At 46.9% G+C, this 26,845-nt stretch overlaps 1 protein-coding gene across 1 annotated transcript in view; it reads left to right on the top strand.

The window, feature by feature from the left end:
- PTPN21 (protein tyrosine phosphatase, non-receptor type 21) overlaps positions 1–26,845 on the top strand; it is a 78,906-nt gene that overhangs the window by 42,709 nt on the left and 9,352 nt on the right. Inside the window, 10 exon segments of the mRNA XM_003356769.4 lie at positions 738–825; positions 1,398–1,486; positions 3,852–3,939; positions 5,161–5,240; positions 13,386–13,446; positions 14,058–14,142; positions 19,002–20,446; positions 25,015–25,152; positions 26,269–26,350; positions 26,353–26,489. Coding sequence (XP_003356817.2) covers positions 738–825; positions 1,398–1,486; positions 3,852–3,939; positions 5,161–5,240; positions 13,386–13,446; positions 14,058–14,142; positions 19,002–20,446; positions 25,015–25,152; positions 26,269–26,350; positions 26,353–26,489 — 2,293 coding nt within the window.

Below are 26,845 nucleotides of genomic sequence, written 5' to 3'. Positions count from 1 at the left end.
GTGCTGGGGTCTGCACAGAGCAAGAGCGTCTGACTTCGACTCGGGGCAACCACAGAAGGTAACAAAGGGGCAGTGATAATTTAGGCTGAGTCTTGAAGGGTATTGGGGAATTGACCAGATGCCCAGGTGGGTGACAGGTATACCAGGAAGTGGGATGAGCATGTGCAAAAGCCCAGAGCTATGAGGGAACATGGTATGTAGTCCATGAAATGTGGAGTTTGTGATGGTCGCGGTGTGGGAGAGCAGCAGAAGATGAGGCTGGAGCGGCAAGTGTCCCTGCGGTTGAGTGCCCTCTTTACCCCCCCCCCCCGCCTTCCTACCCACCCATCCTGGTAATTCTCTCACCAGAGCGCAAAAGGATTTCCATCTTCTAACCCTTCCTTCCAGCACTGACCACGTGGCATTTAGCACACACAGTGCCTAGTGTTGCCTCATACTTTGGTGGTTTAGGAAGAATTTGAGCTTTCACTGAAGATATTGTATTTGCCACGTTTTCACTCGCCTGCCTAAAGTACAAGGGATAGGATCTTGCATAACTAACCCTCAGCATTCAGCACAAGTGCTTTTGCATGTACTTGATCTTCCGTAAATACTGATGCCTTGAAATAACTAATTACAGATGCTTAGACACCGGAAATGTTTATAGTTTTCTGTTTTATGCCAAACTGACATGGGGGTTTTTTTGAGAAGTTTTTTTGTTTTGCGAACGATCTGACTGACCTCTCTTGGGGTTGCAGAGGGCTCACCGCTCCTGATGCTGAAATGCTCTACATGCAAGAGGTAGAGAGAATGGATGGCTACGGAGAAGAGAGCTACCCTGCCAAGGTGAGCATGGCCCCGGGACCCGGCTCCCCAGAGGTCATCTCAGTTTTACTGAAAATGTGAAAGCCAAGGCCCTTGTGACCAAAATTGTCTGTTTGTTTGCTTTTTAGGACCACACCCACGGCACATGGAAGTTCCCAGGTCAAGGGTCATTTCGGAGCCAGGGCTACCAGCCTATGCCACAGCCACAGCAATGCTGGATCCGAGCTGTGTCTGCAACCTACACCACAGCTCACGGCAACGCCAGATCCTAAACCCACTGAGTGAGGCCAGGGATTGAACCCGCACCCTCATGGATGCTAGTCGGGTTCTTAATCCACTGAGCTACCACAGGAATTCCATAACCAAAATTGCTAGTAAAACACATTCCTGTTTTGGAATTTGTTTTTGGAAATGTTCCCGAAATAGAACTCCTTAAGGAGCCCAGGTGTTATTCGTGGTACCTGTTTACAGGCTCTTCCCCTTCAGCACTGGTCTGCTGAATACTGTGTCTCTGGCACACAGAGCAGGAAGGAGGTGTCGTTATGGTTCTTAGGCATCTGCTGCCCGAGTGTTTCTCTGCTCTCTCCTTTTAGGACAGCCAGGGCAGCGACATATCCATCGGAGCGTGCCTCGAAGGTATCTTTGTGAAACATAAGAATGGAAGGCCTCCTGTGGTATTCAGGTAGTTTTCTTACATCTTTCTGTGGCTCCTGTTGGTGATGTTTTTTAGTACCTGTGCTACATCGCTCACAAGCCAGTCTCTCCCAAGGCCTCGTTAGGAAATGGAAACATGCCCTTTCTGGAGTAAAACACCACCTGACGCAGTGGTTCTTTTTCTAAGATACTTTCTCCAAAATCACCTTGCAGAACATAGTGCTTCTGAGGGTGGTCTGCCTATGAAATGCTTAAAAATATGTGACCCTTTTCTTATCATAGGGAGGCCCTTCTTTGTTTTGATGTGAATTTTTCATGTGAGCTCTGTTTCTAGGGCTATTTCTTGTGGAAAATCTAGGCCTTTCTCTGATTCTTGTTTTATCGAAATTCCTAAAATGTCAATATCAAAGCAAATTTCAGTTACTTTTTTTTTTTTTTTTTTTTTTTTTTTTAGGTCCACACCCGCAGTGTATGGAAGTTCCCAGGCTAGGTGTCAAATCAGAGCTACAGCTGCCGACCTACGCCACAGCCACAGCAACTCAGGCTCTGAGCCATGTCTATGACCTACACCACAGTTTATGGCAAGGCCAGATCCTGAACCCACGGAGCAAGGCCTGGGGTGGAACCCGCATCCTCGTGGATCCTGGATGGGTTTGTTAACCACTGAACCGCAAAAGGAACTCCCTCCCAGTTACTTTTTATAATGATTTTTTTCTTTCTTTTTTTGGCTACCCCATGGCATATGGGATCAAGACCTGAGCTTTTGACCTAAGCTGCAGTTGCATCAACGCTGGATCTTTAACCTACCATACTATGCTGGGGATCTAACTGGTGTCCTAGTGCTTCTGAGATGCCGCCGTTCCCATTGTGCTACAGTGGGAAGTCCATGTGATTTTCTTTTCTTCTTTTTTTGTATTTTCTAGGGCCACACCCACAGCATATGGAGGTTCCAGGGCTAGGGGTCTAATCGGAGCTGTAGCTGCCGGCCTTCACCAGAGCCACAGCAACACGGGACCCAAGCCGCGTCTGTGGCCTACACCACAGCTCATGGCAATGCTGGATCCTTAACCCACTAAGTGAGGCCAGGGATGGAACCTGCAACCTCCTGGTTCCTAGTTGGATTCATTAACCACTGAGCCCGGATGGGAACTCCCATACGGTTTTCTTTTTCTTTCTTTTTTGGTTGTGTCTGCAGCATGTGAAGTACCTGGGCCAGGGATGGAACCTGAGCCACAGTACTGAGAGTGCCGGATCCTTAACCCACAGATCCCTAAAATTATCCTGTTTACTATGACGCTAATACTCTCTAGGTTTAACAATGAAACACCAAATTACTGCAAGTGAATTTTATTTATTTAAATTAATTTAAATAAATCTAATGTAGTGAAAAAGGATCAAGAGGGGTACGTTTTTTTTCCTTCCCGACCTCTTTTTCCCTTTTACAAAATTATAGTTATGTGATAACATCTGAACATGATAAAGTACAGTCAGAAAGTTCAAGGTCGGAATTTGAATCCTGGGGAACACAGCCAGCGTTCACTCTTTGGGTTCCTAGCATTTGAATTGTATCCTCACCCTGCTTCACCAGCTTTTCAGAGCACCTCTCTTCTACTTTTGTGCTTTATTTTGCTCTGTATCGCTGCAGAACTGGAGTATTTGTTTCCTTCTATGTTCTCTCAGCCTCACCCTCTAGCTGTGTCCGTTCAAGGGCAGCACAATCCCTTACTGATCTTAGAGTCCTAGGTCCTACACAGTTTCAGGTATCATCATACTGGGTACCCTTTAAAATGTGTACTGAATGAATTAAGGAGGCACTGGCAATCAGCTGAGGGCAGGATCTTTGATCAAACTAGTCTGGCAAATAAGGATAAATAGACTTGAGATTTTTAAATATGCTGCCTTCATTTTAGTATGTAGGCATTGACTTTTTTGAACAATTGCTTAATTTTTTTTTTGATTTTTAGGGCCACACCCATGGCATATGGAGGTTCCCAGGCTAGGGGTCGAATCGGAGCTACAGCTGCTGGCCTACACCACAGCCACAGCAACATGGGATCCGAGCTGCATCTGTGACCTACACCACAGCTCATGGGAACACTGGATCCTTAACCCACTGAGTGAGGCCAGGGATGGAACCTACAATGTCATGGTTCCTGGTAGGATTTGTTTCAGCCACGCCACGATGGGAACTCCTAGGTATTGACTTTTTGCAACTAGCTCTTGTCACTTCAATTAAAAAATGCATGCTAGCTGATTAAAGCAACTGTTTTGTTTCTAAAATAATTAACAAATAGTAGCTTATACATTAGGTTCAGAAAGGAAACTAGCATACATTCCTATAGCATTAAAAACATGAGCACTCACATTGCCGTTTTCAATTTGTTGTTCTTTAGGTGGCATGATATTGCTAACATGTCCCACAATAAGTCCTTTTTTGCATTAGAGCTGGCAAACAAAGAGGAGACCATCCAGTTTCAGACTGTGAGTAGCCACTGGGAATCTGCATAGAATTTTTTTCTCTGAAAGTTACCATTTCTGTGTGCGTGTTTGGGGTAGCATTAACATTATGGTATTTCATATTTTATAGAACATAAAATTTTATAACATTTTACAACATTTTTGCATAATAGCACTTAACAGTAAATACTGTTGAATGAATGAATAGGTCTTTGGCTAAATACTATCTGATTATGATGATCTTTTTTATTTTTTTCCTTTTTAAGGCTGCATCCATGGCATGTGGAAGTTTAGGCTTGGGGCTGAATTGAAGCCACAGCTGCCGGCCTATTCCACAGCCACAGCAATGCCAGATCCAAGCAGTGTCTGCGACCTACACTGCAACTCATGGCAGTGCTGGATCCTTAACCCACTGAGTGAGGCCAGGGATGGAACCCACATGCTACTGAGTACCAGTTGGTTTCGATACCGCTGAGGCACAACATGAACTCCCATGATGATCTTTTTTTTTTTTTTAAAATCTTTTTGCCTTTTCTTGGGCTGCTCCCGAGGCACATAGAGGTTCCCAAGCTAGGGGTTGAACCGGAGCTGTAGCCACTGGCCTACGCCAGAGCCACAGCAACGCAGGATCCCAGCTGTGTCTGCAACCTCTACCACAGCTCATGGCAACGCCGGATCCTTAACCCCCTGAGCGAGGCCAGGGATCAAACCCGCAACCTCATGGTTCCTAGTCGGATTCATTAACCACTGAGCCTCGACGGGAACTCCGAACTCCCATGATCATCTTGAAATTAAATTTAAGGGACTATTAAAGAGGGGAAAAAGTAAATACTGATATCTTAATTTCCACTGAGAAGTGAATAGCTCTATAGACATACTATTTCACAGTTTCTTTTATTTGCTTAACTAAGACAAGGAGTCACTGAGTCAAATGTTTTGTTTAAAAATGCCTTTGAGTACCTATTTGTCAATCATAAAATGACATTTTCATCAGTTGTCATTTTTAAACTATTTCATGTAAGAATCACAATGTTGAGCAGCTTTTTTTTTTTTTTATGGTCTTCATAATCTGAATCCTAATTCTAACGTTCATATCATGAGTGCAGTATTAGAAAATGAAAGAATCACAGTGTGTTAAAACGACTTTGATGTATTATGTCACCTAGTCCCATCTTATTCTCAGATAAGTTCTTTTTCAAGTTGTGGATGTGCTTTCATTTACTTTATGCATGTTTCATTTCCTAGGAAGACCTGGAAACAGCGAAATACGTGTGGAGACTCTGCGTCGCGCGACACAAATTTTACCGACTGAATCAGTGTAGCCTGTAAGTATAGCCTGCTTCTGGGATCTGTAGGACACGATGCGTGCAGAAGTCTTCATCTTCATCTTGAGCTCTAGAAAGGCAAATTTTAATAAGATGCCATTTTAATAACATTTTTATAACAGTCTCTGCTTTTGTGTATGAAAATTTTCTTTCTTTTTTTTTTTTTGGTCTTTTGTCTTTTTCAGGGCCACACCCGTGGCATATGGAGGCTCCCAGGTTAGGGGTCCAATGGGAGCTGTAGTTGCTGTCCTTCGTCAGAGCCACAGCAACGCGGGATCTGAGTGAGCCACGTCTGCGACCCACACCACAGCTCACGGCCACGCTGGATCCTTAACCCACTGAGCAAGGCCAGGGATCGAACCCACAACCTCATGGTTCCTAGTCAGATTCGTTTCTGCTGCACCACGACGGGAATGCCTGAAAATTTTATTTCTTAATTTTTTTTAGCCTTAGCTTTGGACCAACCTCTAGTTACTATAGACATGCCTCTAAGATTTCTTTCAACTTGTCGCTAGAATTATTCTAATTCTTAAAAGCTAAAAGGGAATTTGTTTTTAACATTTCAAGTAATAAAAGATTATTCAGCTTTTCAAGCCATTTGCAGAACTCACACCCCCTTCTTCCTAATGTCCATTTTTCTTAGAGCACATGGCTTTCCCCCTCTCTGCTGGATCGTTCCCATAAGGACACAGACAAGCTGTGTGATGTTTTACCTCCTTCCTTTCACGTGCCCTCTAGCCACGGCGCCGTATCTCTCTTCTCTTTCATAGCAGATTTCCTCAAAAGAGTTAGTAATCCTGCTCCCTTTCCTTCCTTCTACCCTGTTCCCCCTAAGCTCCCACACCACTGCCATCACTCATCAGAGTGACAGTGACCTTCATCTGGCCGTCATTTCAGGCATTTGTTCCACTGACTGCTGGGCAGCACTGAACCTCTGCCCGTCCCTTCCTCCTGGCACCTTGGCAACCAGGATCCTATCCTCTCCTGCTTTTCTTCTTTCTAGGCTTTTCTTTTCTTTTTAAATTTTATGGCCACATCTGCAGCGCGTGGAGATTCCCAGGCCAGTGATTGAATTCGAGCCACAGCTGCGACCTGTGCTATAGCTGTGGCGGTACTGGATCCTTGAACCTACTGCACTGGGCTGGAGCTCAAACCGGCGCCTTTGCAGTGACCCGAGCCACTGCAGTTGGATTCTTATCCCACTGTCCATGGCGGGAACTTCTAGGCTATTTCTTCTCAGTCACCTCTGCTGGTTCAATCCTTGGACCTCTCCTATCTAGGGGATTCAGCTTGTCCCCGGCTTCAAAGTAGTAGCTCTATGATAAAAGTACACCGACTGCTCTTCTCCCTGTGCTCCTGACTCACATTTACCCTGTTGCCTACCTGACTTCTCCACTTGGGTGCTGAACAGGCCTCTCAAATTCCCTATGCCTAAAACCCCAAACTCTTGACTTGCTCCTCTTCTTTCGGCCCCAGAATCTGCTTCTTCCTGCTCTTTTCCGTTTTGACAGATGGCAGCACACCATAGGCACTCAGGCCTCAACCTAGGAGTCCTGCTTAATTCCTGTTTCTCCTTCATCCCACATGCAGTTCCTCCGCACACTGCCTGCTCTGCCTTCAAAATCTATCTAAATCTGACGATTGGTACCTTCTTAGCTGATAACTTAGTGCCGCAGTTCTCATCCGGCATACTGCTAGAGCCTTCTGGCTCTCCCTCACTGCACCTGCCCTGCCTGCGGCTTACTTTCCATCGTCAGCCAGAATCACCTTATTGCAGCGTGAGTCTGTCCTATTCATCTTCCTAAAACCCTGCACTGACATCCCTTCATACTTCAAGGCACGAGGCCGCATGGGATCTGGTCCCTGCCTGGCCCCAGCCTTGTTTCCTTTACCCTCCTCCTCGCTCACCCCGTTCCAGCCGCACTAGCATCCTTCCTGATCTGTCCACATGTTTCTCCCTCCGCCTGAATCCTTCTCCTCCGCGTCTTCACACGCTTGCTCCTGCTTCATCCCTGTCTCCTCAGAGGTGCTCTTCGCCCGAGAGGTTGTTCCTGATCCCTCCCTGGCTGCCTGTTTCCCTCTATCTCTTTACCCTGTTGGTTTCCTCTTCGTGGTGCTAAGCACTTGAATTGTGTGCTTGTTTCCCTGCTGACTGTTTGCATCCCCTTCGGGGCTCCGCTGCACTGCCAAGGACAACCCCTGTGTTCCCAGTGCCAAGCAAGGGCCTTGGCTACAGGAGGCCTCGGTGACTTTGCTAAATGAACCTACAGAAGCAAGAGTTCAGTGCCCTGGTTTGGAATGCCGGTGGTGCTGTGGGACCCCTTGAGAGAAGGGTACCTCACCCGGGACCACCCAGTGAGGAAAGGCTTCCCAGCAAAATGGCAGCTGAAGTGAGACCTGGTTTCACTCCATCCCACCCCCCCTCGAAGCTGTCCTCTCCCCTCTGGCGCACTGCACCTGCTTCCATCGGGTCTACCTGCCCCGTCTCACCTGCTCTCGCCAGTCTCCTGGAGAGATGAGCAAGAGATGGAGCATTGCTCTCAGTCACGGCCCAGGACCAGATCTGAGCCTGTTTCTCTCCCCAGCCTTCTTTAACCATTGGGCCAAGTACAGAGTCCTCTGACACTTTCCTGGGTCCACGTACCTAGCTGACCCTTCGTCCCGGCTCCTAGAACCATCTGTCCCTACTAGGCGGATGCCTCCTGTGGCCCCAGGTCTTTGCTGGAACATCCTTCCTCCTCTTCTCTGGCAGACTCTTCATCATTCTTCCAGATCCAGTTTCAGTGCTGCCCTGCACCATGCATTTAGTTTGCTTAGTCCTCAGTACCAGCTTGTAACCATAACTCTCTCTCTCTCTTTTTTTTTTTTTTTTTTTGGTCTTTTTAGGGCCACACCCACAGCACATGGAAATTCCCAGGCTAGGGGTCTAATCAGATGGTAGCTGCCAGCCTAAACCATAACCATAGCAGCATAGGATCTTAGCTGTATCCGCAACCTACACCACACACAGCCCATGGCAATGCTGGATCCTTAGCCCACTGAGCGAGGCCAGGGATCAGACTCGCGTCCTCATGACACTAGTTGGGTTCATTACCTCTGAGCCATGACGGGAACTTGTGTAACTGTAATTCTAATTCAGTAAATGCTTTCTCTGTGTGAAGCATTATGCTGAGAGCCTTTATCTCCTCTAATGTTTACAGCAAAGATGTGGTACAGTTACTGTTGCCTGTTTGCAGATGAAGTTGTGGAGACTTAGAGAGAGGAGGCACGCTCCTGCCATAGAACTAGTAATTGAGGGAGTTCCTGTTGTGGCGCAGTGGTTAACGAATCCGACTAGGAACCATGAGGTGGCGGGTTCAATCCCTGGCCTCACTCAGTGGGTAAAGGATCTGGCGTTGCTGTGAGCTGTGGTGTAGGTCGCAGACGTGGCTCGGATCCCACGTTGCTGTGGCTGTGGCACAGGCCAGCGGCTACAGCTCCAATTAGACCCCTAGCCTGGGAACCTCCATATGCCACGGGAGCAGCCCTAGAAAAGGCAAAAAAAAAAAAAAAAAAAAAAAAAGAACTAGAAGTTGAGAGCAGAAAGGCAGAAGCTGGGGCTGCAGTCACCACGCTAGACTGTCAGCGTGTCGTGGTCTGCTGTTTTGATGAGGATAGAACAGGTGTGTCTTGTCCGCTGGCTCCCCTCCAGGACAGGGCATCCTCTCATGCATCTTCCTGCCCAGGTGTCTGGCGGGGCTCCTCGCGTGAGAGGGCTTAGCCAGCGACAGAAGCCCGAGTGTGATAGTGGTTGGAGTAGGAGGGAAGGAGAGACCTTTTTCTCCTTGTTGGTTTCCTTTTATTACTGATTATAAGTCGGGGGCGGGGGGAAGGACATTTCTTTCCTTGGGGCTAGGAAAGAAGAGGAAAGGCTGTGAGGTGCTTTCTGTTTTACAGGGACCCAGGGTGTGAAAAAACTCTGGTTAGGAGCAATAGTGCAAATAAAAAGAGGCAGGCCTATCTTTGGGATGCATGAAGGAAAAGAAAAGGACATGACCTGGGAACTAGCTAAAGATTAGCACTTAGCACCCCTGCCCCCACGATTGTGTTTTTGTGTGAGACCCATTGCAGGTTGGCTGATGGGGGGGGGGTTGGAAAACATTAATGGACACAGGTGGGGTGGGGGGGTGGGCAGTACTCCTGCTTTCTGGGTGGGGTGGGAAGCTTCCTCTGCTGGCTGCCTGGCTTGGAGATCTGGGTACATTTGTATACGAAAGTGCTTCCCCCTAGTGGCTACAGTCGGTGGTGCCAGGATTGCTGCATTTGGGGCTCCTCTGGGCTGGCCTGCTTACTTACCCAACCATGGGTGGCAATATTTTTTATGCAGAAGTGTGCTCTGCATAAAGCAGTGGATAGGCAATCATTGGACCACAGCCTTTTCATAAATTTAAAGCCTTTCATAAGTTTAAGAGTGTTCATAATATTGAGCCATCATTACTTAATCTCAGTTCATTCTTTTTTTCAAAATAATGGCGAATCAGTCATTTTGAATAAACCATAAAATGTTTCCAGGAGTTCCCGTCGTGGCTTAGTGGTTAATGAATCCGACTAGGTTGCAGGTTCAATTCCTGGTCTTGCTCAGTGGGTTAAGGATCCAGCATTGCTGTGAGCTATGGTGTAGGTCACAGATGTGGCTTGGATCTGGTGTTGCTGTGGCTCTGGCATTGGCTGGCCACTACAGCTCCAATTGGACCCTAGCCTGGAAGCCTCCATATGCCACTGGAGCAGCCCAAGAAATGGCAAAAAGACAAAAAAAAAAAAAAGTTTCCAGTGAGCATCCGTATTGGTGGTTAATACTATTTTTTTTTTTTTTTTTTTTTTTGCACAGTACCACCTGGTAATGATGTTACAGTTAAGAAGGAAAACAATTTTTTGATGTGGAAAATGACTAGGTCTTAGAAATCTCATTTTTAAAAAATATTGCTGTTTATCACCAAACATAAATAAAGCCATTTATATTAGATCTTCAGTTGCATATATTATGTTTATCTAAGGAAAACGAGTGTTTTTAAAATGAAATCGTGTTTGAGATATTTTCCACATTTTGTTTTTAATCTCTGTACATCTAGTAGATGATGGAAGTCCATTTTCACGAACTCTTCCTATGTAATTATAAATTTATGATGGAAGATAATCCATTTCACGTTGTGGGAGGTGCATGTAGTGCCTGTTCCCCAGGTGAAGGACATGAATTCTTAGCTGTTAATATTTTGATGGGTAATAAGACCGAAAATAACTCTTTTTTTTGTCTTTTTAGGGCTACACCCATGGCACATGGAAGTTCCCAGGCTAGGGGTCGAATCGGAGCTGCAGCTGCCAGCCTATGCCACAGCCAGCACCACCAGATCCGGGCTGCATTCTGCTTATTTGCCATGTGACCGGGAGCAATTTACATTATCTAAGTATCAGTTTCCTCATCTGTAAAATCAGGATAATAACCAGCCTCCCTTATGGGGCTGGTGTTTGGATTCCAGGAGGTAATCATGTACAGCCTTTAGCACTGTTTCAATAAGTAATATCATCTGTTTTACTTGGGTGGACTAGCAGCCTTTTCTTACTTTGTTTTCTCCAGGACACACATTCCAGTGTTGTTGTTTTTCTTTCCCCGCAAAGACCTTCAGCTGTCTCATTTTTAGCAGCAACCATCAGCATAGTAACTGCCCCAAAACACAACCAGGAGTTACACCATCCTCCCTTGTGTATAAGCTAAGCTGTCTCCATCCTGGGTGCTGCCAGCAAGGTGTCAAAATAGTGTGGGAGTTGCCGCCTGTGCTTCTAAGCTCTGCATCCTTGGATTTTGTGTTCAGTATACTTAAGTTTATTTCTGCTCCCAGCTGGACATGTTGGGGGATTCTGTCAGCAACCTTTCTGCCCATCTCTGAATTTTGAATTTGTAGTACTTTAAAAGCTTGGTCAGGAGTCCCCGTCGTGGTACAGCGGAAAGGAATCCGACTAGGAACTGTGAGGTTGCGGGTTCAATCCCTGGCCTCGCTCAGTGGGTTAAGGATCTGGTGTTGCTGTGAGCTGTGGTGTAGGTCACAGACTCGGCTTGGATCCCATGTTGCTGTGTCTGGCGTAGGCTGGCAGCAACAGCTCTGATTAGACCCCTAGCCTGGGAACCTCCATATGCTGCAGGTGCGGCCCTATAAAGACAAAAGACAAAAAAAAAAAAAAAAGTTTGGTCAATCTAGTGAGTCCCTACCTAAATATAAACTTCAAAGGACCCAGTTTGCCTAAACCTAGCATTGATAATGGGGAATAAACAAAGGGAAAGTAAACTTTTAGGCTACCAAATGCAGTGTCTTTAAATTCTGGACACTATTTTAAAAATATATTAATGTGCAATTAGGGAGTGTTTTAAAAAAGCCCAATCGATGCAGGTATTTTTGCATTTTGAATTAATATCTATTTTATTATTGTTGCGTAACAATTACTGGCAGAATGGGAAGCCTCCTTTGGGAAAGAAACATATATTCTTCAATAGTCTTAATATTCCAGTGATAATAAAAGGAAATTATTAAAGAAAGCATTTGATCAAAAAAGTCAACTCGTGAAAGGAATTATAGCTACCTGATAGGCTCCTCATAAGCAGTAATTTTCTTTTATCTCAAAAATCTTGTCAAAATTAGCTAATAATATTTAGGGTTTGAATGTAAGAAATTAGTGTTAGGAATGTGAGTTTATGAGACACGAGGCTTGATATTATGATAAATTTACTGATTAAATGGAATGAGTGTTCACTTTGTGATTATGGATTTTCTAGTAATTGGTCCTTAGAACACTATAACCAAGGGTCACAGAATATTTTGACATCAGTAATTACATGTCACATAAGCTCATGAGCCAGGAATAGATGATCAAAGTTTAAGTGCTTTGACAAAGTTATGTCATTAACAAAGCCAAGAATCCCATGTGTTTAGTTGCCTAGACCTTATTTGCGATAAAACCATGCAAAAACAACAAAAAATCCCTGCCTCTGTTGAAAAATGATAGGATTACAAAAGGACTTTTCCTTTCTTGTTTATGACCTACTTTTATTCAAAGATGGAGCTTGCTGTGAATAGCTTAAAAATCTCAGATTATCTGAGAGATGTCAGTTGGCACTCCTTAACATTCAAATTGTGTTTTTTAAAAAAGAAAACAGGATTCTTACAAAGAAAGGTAAATGGATTTACCCAGCCCCACTGAACCAATTTTCCAACTCTTTTGCTTTCTGTATCTAGTTCCGCAGAGGATATATAGATTCTTAAGTTTCCAAAGTTAGAAACTGATCTCTTCATCATGTTTGTAGTCTGCGGTTAACAGGCTCTTCATCAAAGGCGCCTCCCATCGCTTCTGGCCCTCAGGCTGGCAGTTGATGGTCACTCCTCAGGACTGCGAATGGAGGTGGTTAGTGCCACGACGGGCCCATAGGAGAGATGCATTTGCACTGAACCTTGCTTCCCTCAGGATGAATTTGTGGCCCCCTAGCCTGGCCTCATTTCTTCTCTTTGTGTTCACTCCAGAGCTTCTACCTGGACAGACCAGGGAAGGTTACGCCTGCCCACACCTCTGGTAGTCCAGGTGATGGATGCTCTATGAGGCTCAAATCCCAGAGTGGATCCGGGGTGTGGGCAGCAGGAAAGGGTCAAGGCCCCAGAGACAGAGACTCTCTTTTCTTTTCTTTAATTTATAATTGAATTAGTCTGTCTTTTGGTTTAGAAGATGTATCATTTTACCTTTTTTTTTTTTTTTTTTTTTTTTTTCTTTTGTCTTTTTTGCCATTTCTTGGGCTGCTGCCATGGCATGTGGAGGTTCCCAGGCTTGGGGTCTAATCAGAGCTGTAGCTGCCGGCCTACCCCAGAGCCACAGCCACGCGGGATCCGAGCTGCATCTGCGACCTACACCACAGCTCATGGCAACGCCAGATCCTTAACCCACTGAGCAAGGCCAGGGATCAAACCCACCACCTCATGGTTCCTAGTCGGATTCATTAACCACTGAGCCACGACGGGAACTCCTCATTTTACCTTTTTATTAACTTATTTTGTAGAACTAGGAAGGTTATGTGTATATGAGCATATATATATATATATGCTCTTCTCAAACACGTGTCTTATTTTATAGGCAAACTCAGCCCGTCATAGTGAACCCAATTAGGAGGAGGTCTTCCTCAAGGATGTCTCTGGTAAGAAAGAAGGAAAAATAGCATTGCTTTCTTCTCTTTTAGTGATGTCATCTTCCCTGATAAAATCTGCTTTTAGCAGTGGTGATTTTCAGTTTGAACTATGACAGCGTGCTGATACTTGATCAAAGAAATGGTGGTTTTCCATAGGTGAAGCCTAATATTTATATAATATATACATAATTACACATACTTAAGTATTAGGTTCAACCTAATATTAAAAATTTTAACTGTTAGCTGGAGTAAGCAGAAATTAGTAGATATGTGATTTTGCCTAAGAAGGTTAAATTTGCTACATATAAGCTTCTTATATTCCGTTTTTTATACAGGAATTCAGGAAATTTGTGTCTTTTCCTTTTTTGCTCTTACGTCTTGGATGCACCTTGTTTTCTTGTGCTGTCCGATGTCTGACGTCAGTGCCCAGGGCTTGGCCTGGCCATTCTGGGCAACACTGAAAAAGCTACCGAGTCTTCATATTTATTTTTCGTATATAAAATACATTTGGCTCCTGTAGAAGTTTTTTTAGTGGAGAGAAAGAAAGCAGCAGAGAATTACTTTGCATATATTACATAGGCAATGTGTTTTAACCCTATTTCCAACTTTCCATTTCTTAGCCTAAACCCCAGCCCTATGTGATGGCTCCCCCGCCCCAGCTGCATTATAACGGACACTATACAGAACCATACACTTCTTCCCAAGGTAAAGTACACTATTTCTGAAATGCCTTGCAAAATTATTATAATGTGAATAAATCATGAAGACGTGGCGATCTTGAAGCCAGAATAGTTTTTGGCGAAGTTATGTCATTGTCGTGTTTATAGCCAACCTGGATTCACAGAAGAAGCTGCCATTAGAGTCAGTTTTTTGGACACGGGGCGAAAATACGTATTACCCATTCTGATGCTCAGGAGTTCCCACTGTGGTGCAGTGGAAATGAATCCAACTAGTAACTATGAGTTGCAGGTTCGATCCCTGGCCTCGCTCAGTGGGTTAAGGATAGGGTGTTGCCACGAGCTGTGGTGTAGGTTGTAGACGCGGTTGGATCCTTCATTGCTGTGGCTGTGGGGTAGGCCAGCAGCTGAAGTTCTGATTCGACCCCTAGCCTGGGAACCTCCATGTGCTGCAGGTGCAGCTCTTAAAAGCCAAAAAAAAAAAAAGTTTTTTTTTGATGCTCAAATTTGTTCCCAAATCTGGCCCATGGGCGCTCCTTCAGGCTGGCTCCCATGTCCTGTTAATACGCCCCCAGTAGCCTGTGAGTGCTTTCTTGCTTTCCAGCCCAAGATGTCCCAGACTCCTTTTGTTTTTTTCCTTGCCTGAGACCTTCTCATTATTTTTATTTACTTACGTTTATCTTTCACATGATGAGCATAGGGCACTGTATTTAGGATGTGCCTCTGAAGCTGAATCTCCAGCTTTCATTTTGCAGACATCTCCTCTATTCTGTGTACAGGGCTCTCCTGTGAGGGCTGAGGAGATTTATGCAGAGAAGTAATTCCACATGGTAAGCAGCTTAGAATCTGGTGGTGGGGGATAAGACAAGTGTATAAATAACTTGAATACGGAGAACGTGATGAGAGCAAGCAACTGTGTCTTTCAGTGGCAGAAAGACTTGTGCCGGAGAGGCTGAGAAGGGTTTTTTGGACCTCGAAAGATAGGTGAATTTCCATAGGTAGAGGGAGAGGCGGGCTTCTGATTGGGATCGCTGCTCCTGGCTTTGCGGGGGCTGGGGAATGCTGTGGCACAGAGCGGGGTCAAGGTTTCTGGACTTGCTTCCTCCGGGAACCGTGGGACATGTTTGGTGGCGATGCATTATTGGTGCCGAGGCTTGTATGTAAGGGGAGCCTTTCCGTGCAGTGAGGTGGGCAGGAGGGGATGGGTTTGGGTGTGGGTTCCCATAGTGCCCACCTCCGGATGCTTTTACCTTCTTTACTACCTCCCACGCTGCTCTCATCTGGTTTTGCCCCCCTTAGCACCCCCTACGTGTGGGAAAAGGCTCTTCTCTCTGCAGTGTTTGTGTTTTTTTGCTGGTCATCTCTTTTCCACCATCTGCAAGCATCCTGCTATTTTTTTTCCCTCCTTGCTCTCCAAACTGCAGTTTGAATTTTCTTTTTCTTTTGTTTTCCACCCCACTTCTGAGAGTGATACCTGGGCACCGCTTCTGTTTGTGGGTTACTTCTTGACCCCCCCCCCGCCTTTGCTTCTCTGTTGAAGCTGCCCTGTCACAGGTCCCCAGCACCCCACACATCCTCCTTCCCTTCAGAGATCAAGTGTTCTATCCTCCTGAAAAACTGCTCTCACAGTGCACTGGGTTCTTCCGCCTGCAGTACCATCGCTGTTCTCTGCTCCGAAGGTCTGCCCATTTGCTGCACCCCCCTCGTATCAGAGTTCATCAAAGATGACTGTCACCCCGTTATTTCCCACCCCTTTATGACTCCTGTGCCCTGGCCCCACATTTCATCTGACAGTTGTTGGGGCAGTTTAGGGAGCTACCACCGCATGTGAGCCCTCAGCCAAGTACCTGGCTGAGTGGGATGCACTTAGCCAATGGTGGCAGCTGTTTCAGGTTGCTGCAAACTAACGTAGCACATTTGAGTTCATTGCTCTTCTCCATAAACCAGTCCCTTTTCCCACATTCCTTCCTTTTTCTTTATGATGAAGTCGCTCTCCTGGACACTTGGATTCTAAACTGAATGTAAATTTTCTTTTCTCTTTTTCTTTTCAACACCCAGACAGTTAATTACAAATCCTGTTGCCTTTTTTTTTTTTTTTATCTTTTTAGGGCCTCACCTGCGGCATGTGGAGGTTCCCAGGCTAGGGTCTAATATGAGCTGTAGCTGCCGGCCACAGGCACAGCCATAGCAACTCCAGATCCAAGCCACATCTGCGACTTATACCACGCTCATGGCAACGCCAGATCCTTGACCCACTGAGTGAGGCCAGGGATCAAACCCGCAACCTCAGGGTTCCTAGTCGGATTCATTTCCGCTGTGCCATGATGGGAACTCCAAATCCTGTTGCTTCTAATTAACTTCATGTAACATCTCTTCCATGTCCCCTTCTCCCTGTCCCTTTGCTCCTGATCCAATCTGATCCTTTTATTGTTTTAAACCCTCTCATTAGTTATTGCATCACAGGAGCTGATATCTTCAGGCCCACCCTCTCTGGTCATCTGAACTCAGCGGCTGGGCTCATCTCATCCCATTTCCCTGATGACTGTCGCTTTGTAGAGTTTTCAGCCTTCTCTGCCATGTTCCTTCATGCTGCTTTCCCCGTCTTATTCCCCTCTGTTCTGTACCCCACTCCAGCTACCTGCTACCCCAAACTGAGCGTGTTCTCTCATCTCCCAGCTCTGCCCACACTGCTCTGTCAGCCACAGTGCCCTTGTCCCATGCACCCTCCTGCACGTACACTTCTGACTAGTCCGGATGGGCAAGATTGTGCTGTGGAGACAAACAATTCTGAACTCTCAGTGGCTTACACAGGAGAGCTTGCACAGGTTACCTGTCCGCCATGCACTGGCAGGAGGGCACTGATCCATGTCAGCCTGCTTCAGGGGCTCAGGCTGGGGGACCCTTTCCTTCTGGAATGTTGGTCAGGGTGGCAGGGGGACGGAAGCATGGAAATTGGTTCCGTGCCCTCTGCTCACTTTCCTTGACTGTTACTTGTCGCATGTCTGTGCCTGCCATCCGGAGGTGAGGAGGTGTGATTCTGTGTATGCCCAGGGGTAAAGAGCCGGGCTACTGATGAAACCCCTGCCACCTACCCTGCAAGGACCGCCCCTCCTCCCCCAGCCGAATGCCATAATTTCTGAGGTGGTTCTTGATCTTCTCCCTGTACACGTCAGCTCAGCCCAAGCTGGAAGTTGTCCTCCCTTCTCCAGACTCCTGTAACACTGATCTCCTGCAGCCGTGACACTGCTTCCTTGGATTCTGGTGATTTCTGTACATACCTCTTCCTTTTTATTTGTCTGGATTCCAGTCATTTTCCCCCATTAGTTCTTAGCATAGTCTTTTACACCTAAATGAATGGTCTGTGGGATGCCCAGAGGAGCCTGGAGACAGAGAGGCCGCGTAGGCGGGTATTCTGCTAGTCTAGACAGGCTTGGAGGCAGGCTGAGCTATGACAGCAGGGAGGCGCGGGGGAGTCATAGACTGAGATTGCAGCATGTTCCAGATACCTGAAAAGGATAAGGATGAGGAAGCATTGTGTGTCAACAGGAAGGACACAGTGATGCATTCAAGGCCCATTTCTTTTTTTTTTTTTTTTTTTTTTTTTGTCTTTTTAGGGCTGCACCAGTGGCCTATGGAGGTTCCCAGGCTAGGGGTCCAATCGGAGCTGTAGTTGCTGGCCTATACTACAGCCACAGCAACGCCAGATCTGAGCCGAGTCTGCAACCTACACTGCAGCTCACGGCAGTGCTGGATCCTTAACCCACTGAGTGAGGCCAGGGATCGAACCGGCAACCTCATGGTTCCTAGTCGGATTGGTTTCTGTTGCACCACGACAGGAACTCCTGAAGGCCTGTTTCTTCATGGCTGTGAGGGCCACCAGAATAAAGTCCATCTGTAAGACTGTGGTATATTCATTTTGATAATCAGTTGTCACTTAAAACCATCATGGAGCTTTCGATTCACAAAAAAAGATGGTTTTTAATGGTATCTGTTCTCTGATGGTCTTGACTGCTGCTTTCCGTTGAAGTGTTAGAAATCACCCTCATTAGTATTTCAGGTGAATACAGATTGGGCGGAAGAAACATGCCTCCTTCTAGCCCCAAACAGGTGCACACAGGCAGCCACAGTGGATTAGATTAGGTTCCTGATTCTGCAAGCTGTGGACCCCAGTCTGACTGAAGCAGGGGCAGGCTATCTGAGCATTGTTCTTTTTGGCTTCTGGCCCCTAGTGAGGTGTGAAGTGAGTGGCGATACTACTGAACCTGAAGAGGCTCAGATCCTGCTGAACTATGGCCCTTTTGTCTTCATTCTAGAAGAATCTGTTCAACCAACTTAATGTTTCATATAAGGAGATATTTATGGAAAGGTGGTGCTTGAACTAGCTCAGCAAGGCCACATCTCCAGGAGGAGGAGAAAGCAGGGTCAGAGACCAGTGCTTTGAACACTCTCTCTGCCTACAGCTCCCTAGAGTTCTAGAAAGTCTGGTTTGCGTCTCTAATAAAGTACCTGTGTTTGACTTTCAGAAAAAGACTGTCTTTGGTGGTCCAATTATACTCTTACTGTCAGACTTAGATTTGGTGGTATGATTATACTCTTACTGTCAGACATTTATTGAATGTCAGAAATCTCGGGCACTACCCTTGGCATAGGCAGAGCCATCCCCATTCTCCAGATGAGGAGGCGAGGCTCCCAGGAACAACGTGTTGGAGGTCTCCCGGGGTGCTGTGCGAAGAGCCAGATTGTCTTAACATGGAATTCCATAGGCTCTGCTGAGAAATGTCATCAGCATCTGTCTCAGTATTTGTCTGGAGTAATTGGTCCAGTTTCATTCATTTAAAAAAAAAAGGCTCATTCGAAAATACATCTTCATGTTTTTTTCCCCCCCAGATAACCTCTTTGTGACCAATCAGAATGGATACTACTGTCACTCTCAGACGAGTCTGGATCGAGCCCAGATAGACCTCAGCGGTCGGATCCGGAACGGCAGTGTCTACAGTGCCCAAAGCACCAACTCCTTAAATAACCCACAGCCCTACCTGCAGCCCTCACCCATGTCCTCGAACCCGAGCATCACCGGGAGCGACGTCATGCGGCCGGACTACGTCCCGTCGCACCGGCACAGTGCCCTGATCCCCCCGTCCTACCGCCCGACCCCAGACTACGAGACTGTGATGAAGCAGCTGCGCAGAGGGCTGGCTCCCGCCGAGAGACAGAGCCACTCGCTGAGAAACCTCAACATCGGCAACTCCTACGCGTACAGCAGGCCCGATGCCCTGGTCTACAGCCAGCCGGAGATTCGCGAGCACGCCCACTTCACCTCTCCCCAGTCTGCCCACTATCCATTCAGTCTGAATTACAGTTTCCACAGCCAGGCTCCTTACCCTTACCCCGTGGAGAGGCGGCCGGTGGTGGGTGCCGTCAGCGTGCCCGAGCTGACCAACGTGCAGCTCCAGGCCCAGGAGTACCCAGCTCCCAACATCATGAGAACGCAGGTGTACCGGCCCCCGCCCCCTTACCCGTACCCCAGGCCCGCCAACAGCACCCCAGACCTGTCCCGCCACCTCTACATCAGCAGCAGCAACCCGGATCTCATCACCAGGCGGGTCCATCACTCGGTGCAGACGTTCCAGGAGGACAGCCTGCCGGTGGCGCACTCCCTCCAGGAGGTCAGCGAGCCCCTCACCTCCGCCCGGCACGCCCAGCTCCAGAAGAGGAACAGCATCGAGATCGCCGGGCTGACCCACGGCTTGGACGGCCTGCGGCTCAAGGAGAGGACCATGTCGGCGTCGGCAGCGGACGTGGCCCCGCGGGCCGTCTCGGCGGGCTCGCAGCCAAACGTCGTCATCGAAAGAACCAAGCGAGAGGAGCCAGATGAGCAGGAAAGCCTGAGATACGGCCACAAAAAGTCTCTCTCGGACGCCACCATGCTGATACACAGCAGCGAGGAGGAGGAGGAGGAAGAGGAGGAGGAGGACCCGGAGGAGGAGCCCAGCGCGCGAGCGCATCCCTCGCCCCCGGTGCCCGAGCCCCGGGCGGCCTACTCCCAGGAAGCCCCGCCCAGCTGCCCCCGCGCCCCGGGGCCCCTGCACATCCTGGAGCCCCAGTCCCACGTCCCCGAGGCCGAGCGGAGGGGGAGGGACGGCAGCCCCGTCCACGTGCAGGCCGACGCCCAGCGGCCCAGGAGGGACGGGCTGCTGACACCCTCCATGTCCGAGTCCGACCTGACCACGTCCGGGAGGTACCGCGCCCGGAGGGACTCGCTGAAGAAACGGCCGGTGTCAGACCTCCTCTCGGGAAAGAAGAACATCGTGGAGGGACTTCCGCCGTTAGGGGTGAGCCGCGCGGGGTGCAGGGGGCCCTCACCCAGGCGAGAACCACGCTCTTGACACCTGACTTGCCTCCACTCCTTCTGCCCTCTGTCTTTTCGGATGTTTTCCAGCTTTTTTCTTTGAACTTTTAAAACTACACCCCCCACACACACTTCATTTTCCCCCATTTTTGTCTTTATTTTGAAACACTCAGTTTGATTATCTGTGGAAATAATGGAGATTGAATAGAATTGCAGTGGCTTTGCTACAGATAGTAACTTCGATGAAGTGGCAGGTAAACTTAGGAGGCTGGGTGCAATGGACTAGGAAGAACGAATGGGATCTTTTAGTAATGCAGTGGGACAGAAAGGGAAGTTAAGATTTCCTGACTTCAGCCAAGATTGCTTTGTTTGCCCCCGGTAAAAGCACCTTGCAGGGATGCAGGATGGCTCTTGTTCGGTTTGTTCAAGTGATGTCTGAGGAAGAGACACCCCCCCCCCCAAGTGTCCCCAGTGTGTTCCTTATGTCACCCTCCATGTGGCTGTAGCTCGAGTTGCTGGGCAGTGATCACTGAGGGCTGGAGGGTGATTCTGGAGCTGGGAAGGTGGCACTTTGTCAGGACACAAAATCTGAGCGCTCTGGTCTCTTTAAAAGAGAGATTGAGTGGACTGAGAACCCAAGGAAAGTCCTTTGTAGGAAATGGAACTTACTATTCCCTATCGTAAATAACCAAGCACTTCTTACGACCAGAGGCAAAATATAAAAGTGCTTACCATCCTCGCTAGCTGCCATTCCCAGAGCATTGACTGTGTGGGGGGCAGGCCATCTGCTTTCCCACATCCAGTTTACAACTTGCCTATTGTCTCTGCAGATGAGAAAATAGACTCTGAGATATTAAGTAACTTTCCCAAGGTCACACAGCTAGTGAGTGACTGAACTGGAACTTAAACTCATATTTATCTCTGCAACCTGTTCTCCTATCTTCTACACTGTTGTGCATTGAGGTACATTGTCTATTTTATTGAGTAATAATTGCTTGTCCAAGCTTTGCTGTTCTGCTTTCCACGGAAGCTTTTTAACTTCAGCTTTGCCCAGGCGTCTGTGGTCTTGTCATGTCAGGTGTACACCCTGAGTCATCTCACTGCCTTGCTCAGGCTTCCAGCCCCTCCTTGCCCAGGCCTCCTTTCCCTGAGCTCTAGCCAAGTGAGAGTGATTGATTAGCTTACACATTCTGTCTCCCAATTGCTCCCGGTGTCCTGGCAGCTAGGGATTCTTCCCCCCCATTTCTGCGGGTCGGTATATTCAGACTGGAGGGCCCATCACACATGTGATTCTGGCTTAGTGTATCAGGTCTTCTAAGATGCTTACAACATCTTCATAAGCAGAGGAAAGTTGACACAGTGTTGTTGTGCTTCTGAAATACATCAGTATACATAGACTAAAACTCCTTAGAATAGCGCCATGGATTTAAATGTGTTTTCTTTTAATGGGTTTGAATCGTAAGTTTACTTTAAATCTTTCTTGGGAGTACATTTTACTCATTTGCCTGGGCTGTAAAGGCCAGCGTCTGAGGTTGGCTAAAGCACAGTGATTCAGGGTGGGGACAGGCTGAGAATGTGTCCTCCGAGGGCCTTTGCCTGAGTCCTGAGCCTGCTGGACTGGGCCCTCTTGTAGTTCACATGTTCCCGTGATCACATCAAGAACTGTCTGTCATTTCATGTATGACCCTCGTCTTTTCCCCAAATGACACTTGGAGTAGAGTCCAGTATTCAAGCCTCTTGTCCTTGCAGTTTTGAACGGGCCTGGCAAGTTCCGATAAATCTGAGGGCTTTGATCTATTTGGTTTGCAAAAAGTACACATTTTCTCCCTCATTCCGTAGAGGTTACGTGATTGGATTATGCTTTTACTCCCCTCCTCTTCCCAGGAGGGATCTCCTTACATGAAGAGTATGAATGGCAGCTGTGGCCTGGGAAGGCAAAGGACACAAGAGTGGGACATCTTAGCTCTGAGTCTAGACCTCGCCGTTCCCTGGGTCCCTGCCCAGTGGGCCAGGCTCTCGACACTCGAACCTCAGCTTCCCCATCGGTAACAGACGGTCCCCCTCTGCCCGCTGTGACGTTGTGTTAGGTCCCATGTAAAGTTAGGTGTGAAAAGCACTTTCTAAATTCTAAGGTGCAGCATAACTGATTTTGATGTAGGTTTTAATTTCGATCCTGATTACCATATATAGAGGCAGCTGTGTGACCTTGGGCAAACTGCTTAATCTCTCTGACTCAGTTTTCTCATTTGTAAATGAGGTGACCCCAGAGAGTCGTTGGGAGAATAGAGTGAGGTCCTGGCACGTAGACAGGGCTCAGTCAAGTTTAGCTTATCACTAGGAGGTTGCATCATACATTTAACTTACTGACTTCCCAAGAGCTGAAGAGCCCAGCTCCCTATGGAATTGCCCAACCCCCTCTTCATAGCAACCAGGGTTGCCATTATTTTGTTACAAAGCAACTATACTAATGTGGATTATGTTATAGAGATTTAGTATTAAAAACAGTGCAATAAATTGCAAATAAGCAGAACCATTTTAGAATTCTCCACCCATTTCCACCTCCAGAGACTTGATTGCCATCTGGAAAAAGGTAGACTGGTTTGGGTGCTTGTGCATCTATAGAAAGTTTTTCCCCCACCCTTAGGCGTATGTGGTGGTTCTCACATAAGACTCACTGTATGGGTTGGGTTTTACATTGAAAAAGGCTAAGTAAGGAGTATTAGGGGTGAGTTTTTTCTTTTTTTGTTTTTGTTTTTTGTTTGTTTTTGTCTTTTTAGGGCTGTTCCCTCGGCCTATGGAGGTTCCCAGGCTAGGGGTCCAATTGGAGCTGCAGCCGCCGGCCTATACCACAGCCACAGCAACGTGGGATCCGAGCCACATCTGCGACCTACACCACAGCTCACAGCCAGATCCTTTAACCCACTGAGCGAGGCCAGGGATCAAACCTGCGTCCTCATGGATGCTAGTCAGGTTCGTTAATTGCTGAGCTACGATGAGAACTCCTGGGGGTGAGTTTTGACTGTATGCCCCTTTTTTTAGATACTGGTTTTAGAACTGACCTTATATCCATTTGGCTTCATCCAGTGTATTTGAGTCATTTTCAGGCCAAGAACTGCTGGAGGCCCCTCTCTTGGCTGGCGGGAGCTGAGTGTTCCATTTTCAGGATCTTGTGAGCCAGCTGAGGTTTCGCTGACAGGTTGAGGTCGGCTGCAGTGGGAGTATTTGCACCACGGAGCCTGGCAGACTTCACAAATCAGGGCTTCCCCTTCTCCCCCACCACAAAACCCACGGGTAAAACATTTACAAGTTTTCTGCATACCCCTGTTTTCTGCACATATGAGACACAGTGAAATTCTAGCCTAAGCAGGAACCTTTTACTTCATGTGCCTCTCTCTTCTCTCTCCCCCACACCCTCCCTCTCCCTCCTCTCCCCCTCCCAGGCTGATAGAGCAGGAGTAAAGCTGATTTCATTTCTGAGACAGAATCAAGAGAATCATTTCTGTCAAATTAAGGCCACTGTCATTACAATAATTGTGGCTTCCAAGGAGGTGTAGCCTATCTAAGGAAACTTGGCATTCTTGGCCTTGTCTGCCTCAGAGAGGAAAACCACTGGCCTTAGTAATAACTTCAGGAAATGCCAGTTTTCAGGAGACAGAATTCTGTTGATGTCGTCTTCTTTTTGTCTTTTCTAGGGCTGCTCCTGCGGCATATGGAGGTTCCCAGGCTAGGGGTCTAATCGGAGCTACAGCTGCTGGCCTACACCAGAGCCACAGCAACGAGGGATCTGAGCCGCATCTGTGACCTACACCACAGCTCACGGCAACGCCAGATCCTTAACCCACTGAGCAAGGGCAGGGATCGAACCCGAAACCTCCTGGTTCCTAGTCGGATTCGTTAACCACTGCGCCACGACAGGAGCTCCTCAATGTGTTTTCTTATACCCTCTCCTCCTGGTACAGTGATGGAGATTTCAGCCCTGCTCTTTGCCTCATAACTGTGGTGGTTCTGAGAAGTGTCGTGATCTGACACAGTCACGTAAGTCTGCGACAGAACAAAGCGCAGAGAAGCGAGAGCCATCAGAGAGGACGTTACATTTTTTTCGGAATGATTTAAAGAGCTCATTTGTGTCTTTAAAAATTATAAAAGCTTGTTGCAAATAAGTGATAACATTGAAAACCCTTTTTGTGGCCTGCAGCTGATTTTTTGGCGTGTCCTGGTTTGCTATTTGGGAGTTCCGTGAAGGAATGCTGCCTGCTTGGAGCCTCCCCTTACATTACAACAGAGCCCTGAAACCACTTGCACATCAAAACCTTCTATCTGGAAGACTTATCAGGGCCTTGGCCTCTGAAGGAATGTCTTCCTCCTGACATTTGTTAAACAAATGTGTGTGTGTTAGTGTGTGTGTGTGAAGGGGTGTAATCTCTCCTGTGGTGGCTGACTGGTTTAGGAGAACACTCCCTTTGTTTCCTGTCTTCAGTCCACTGAAATTTCTTTGCAAAGGGACTGCATTTGTGTCTGTTTGATATACACATATACATATTTTTTTTATAGGGAATGAAAAAGAACCGAGTAGATGCAAAAAAAATTGGTCCTCTCAAGTTGGCTGCCTTAAATGGACTCTCCCTGTCTCGACTGCCTCTGCCTGATGAAGGAAGGGAAGTGCCTGCCAGAGCCACTAACGATGAGAGGGTATGTACCCCACCCTGGGCTGCGCGCCTTCTCTGAGACAGGTGATGGGGGTGCTACAGAATTGCCTTCTTGAAATTTTACTGAATTTTTAACACATTTGATAATCCTGAATAAGTGTTAGGAATTCTGTAATCTCAAAATTGGGGCAAGTTTATAGCTAAGGTCTTAATAGATAATTTTAGGCTAAAAATGTTGATTTTTGTCTGTTGATTTTTTTCTTTCTTTTTCTTTTCTTTCTTCTTTTTTCTTTTTCTTTTTCTTTTTTGAAGTTTTTGGTCATGCCTGTAGCATGCAGAAGTTTCCAGGCCAGGATCGAACCCGTGCCAGAGCAGCAATCTGAACTGCTGTAGTGACAATGCCAGATCCTTAACCTACTAGGCCCTGAGGGAACTCCTGTCCGTTGGTTTCTGAATGTTGTTCTTGACCTTTTTCCGGCCATCAGTAGCAGTCTTGATTTTCGATGGCCATAAAGTTAGAGAAAACCTGCAAGTGCATATGAGTACATGTAGAAGAGAAAGTAGACATTAACTGCTTTTATTACATTGAGCTTGCCTCAAGAGGGAACACTTACTGAATTTTTCAAAACTTTCTTTGTGACTGAGATGTATTTTGCTATGAGGGTCTTATTTTCTCAAAACTAGATAGGTATGAATTATGCTAAGCAAAAATTAATTTACTTATACAATTGGATCTTGGAGAAAGTTTCCAGTATTGATTGCTGTTTACAGTTTTTTATATATCATATTATAAAATTGAAGTATTTCTTCATAGAGGTTGGAATTGACTATCCTACTCTAGGATTTATCATTCTCTAGGGGAATGTTTCTTTGCTTAGTGGTCGTAGAATTGACTATAGATTGAGAGAAAATGAATGCAGTGAATTGTTTTTTTTAAAGCAAGTTTAAACAGGACTTTGCATTATATTTCTCACCAATGAGATTATTTCGTTTATTCTTTTATTGTTATGCTTGTTCAATTTAACTTTGGTTTCATCTTGAATTTTCAGTATGAGTTACTGCTAGACTTGAAGTGGAAAATGGGATTTCAGATGTGCAATCGAAATGGGGCTGTGGCACGGGACTGCATTCAGACCATTCCCCGCATTCTATTTTTCAGTGTAAAATTCTGGAACAACGGTTAGAACAGGGCATGGTATTCACTGAATACGAAAGAATTCTTAAAAAACGGCTGGTCGACGGGAGTGCTCGACTGCACGACTCCCTGAAAATGCAGAAAGAAATCGGTTCCAGGATGTCCTTCCCTATGACGATGCCAGAGTGGAGCTGGTCCCAACCAAAGAAAACAACACTGGGTACATCAATGCATCGCACATCAAGGTGAGGGCCGTGTCTAGAGTGACACAGGGGATGTGCGGTCCCAGTTGAATTGTGTTTGCGACTGTATTCTAAGAACACCCTAGTTTCGAATGACTGGCCAGCTACAGAGCGAGCTGGGAACCCCATTCCCAGGGCCGGATGGACAGTGCTTAGCCCCAGAGCCAGTGGCGCACTCGCTCTCTCCACGCGGCGAAGCCCCCTGCCCCCAACACTGTTGCCAGGACTCGGGGACCACACGTCTGCCTGACTTGAGAACTGTGTGCTTCCGTGTCGGAAGATCCCTTTCTAGCTCGTAAACTCTCTCAAGAGCAGCTGAGGTGCTAGTGGTTCCTTAGCCCATATACCTACGTGCATTT

The sequence above is a fragment of the Sus scrofa genome, chromosome 7 (assembly GCF_000003025.6).
Source record: "Sus scrofa isolate TJ Tabasco breed Duroc chromosome 7, Sscrofa11.1, whole genome shotgun sequence".
Classification (NCBI taxonomy): Eukaryota; Metazoa; Chordata; class Mammalia; order Artiodactyla; family Suidae; genus Sus; species Sus scrofa.
This window is presented reverse-complemented; position numbering and strand designations above follow the sequence as displayed.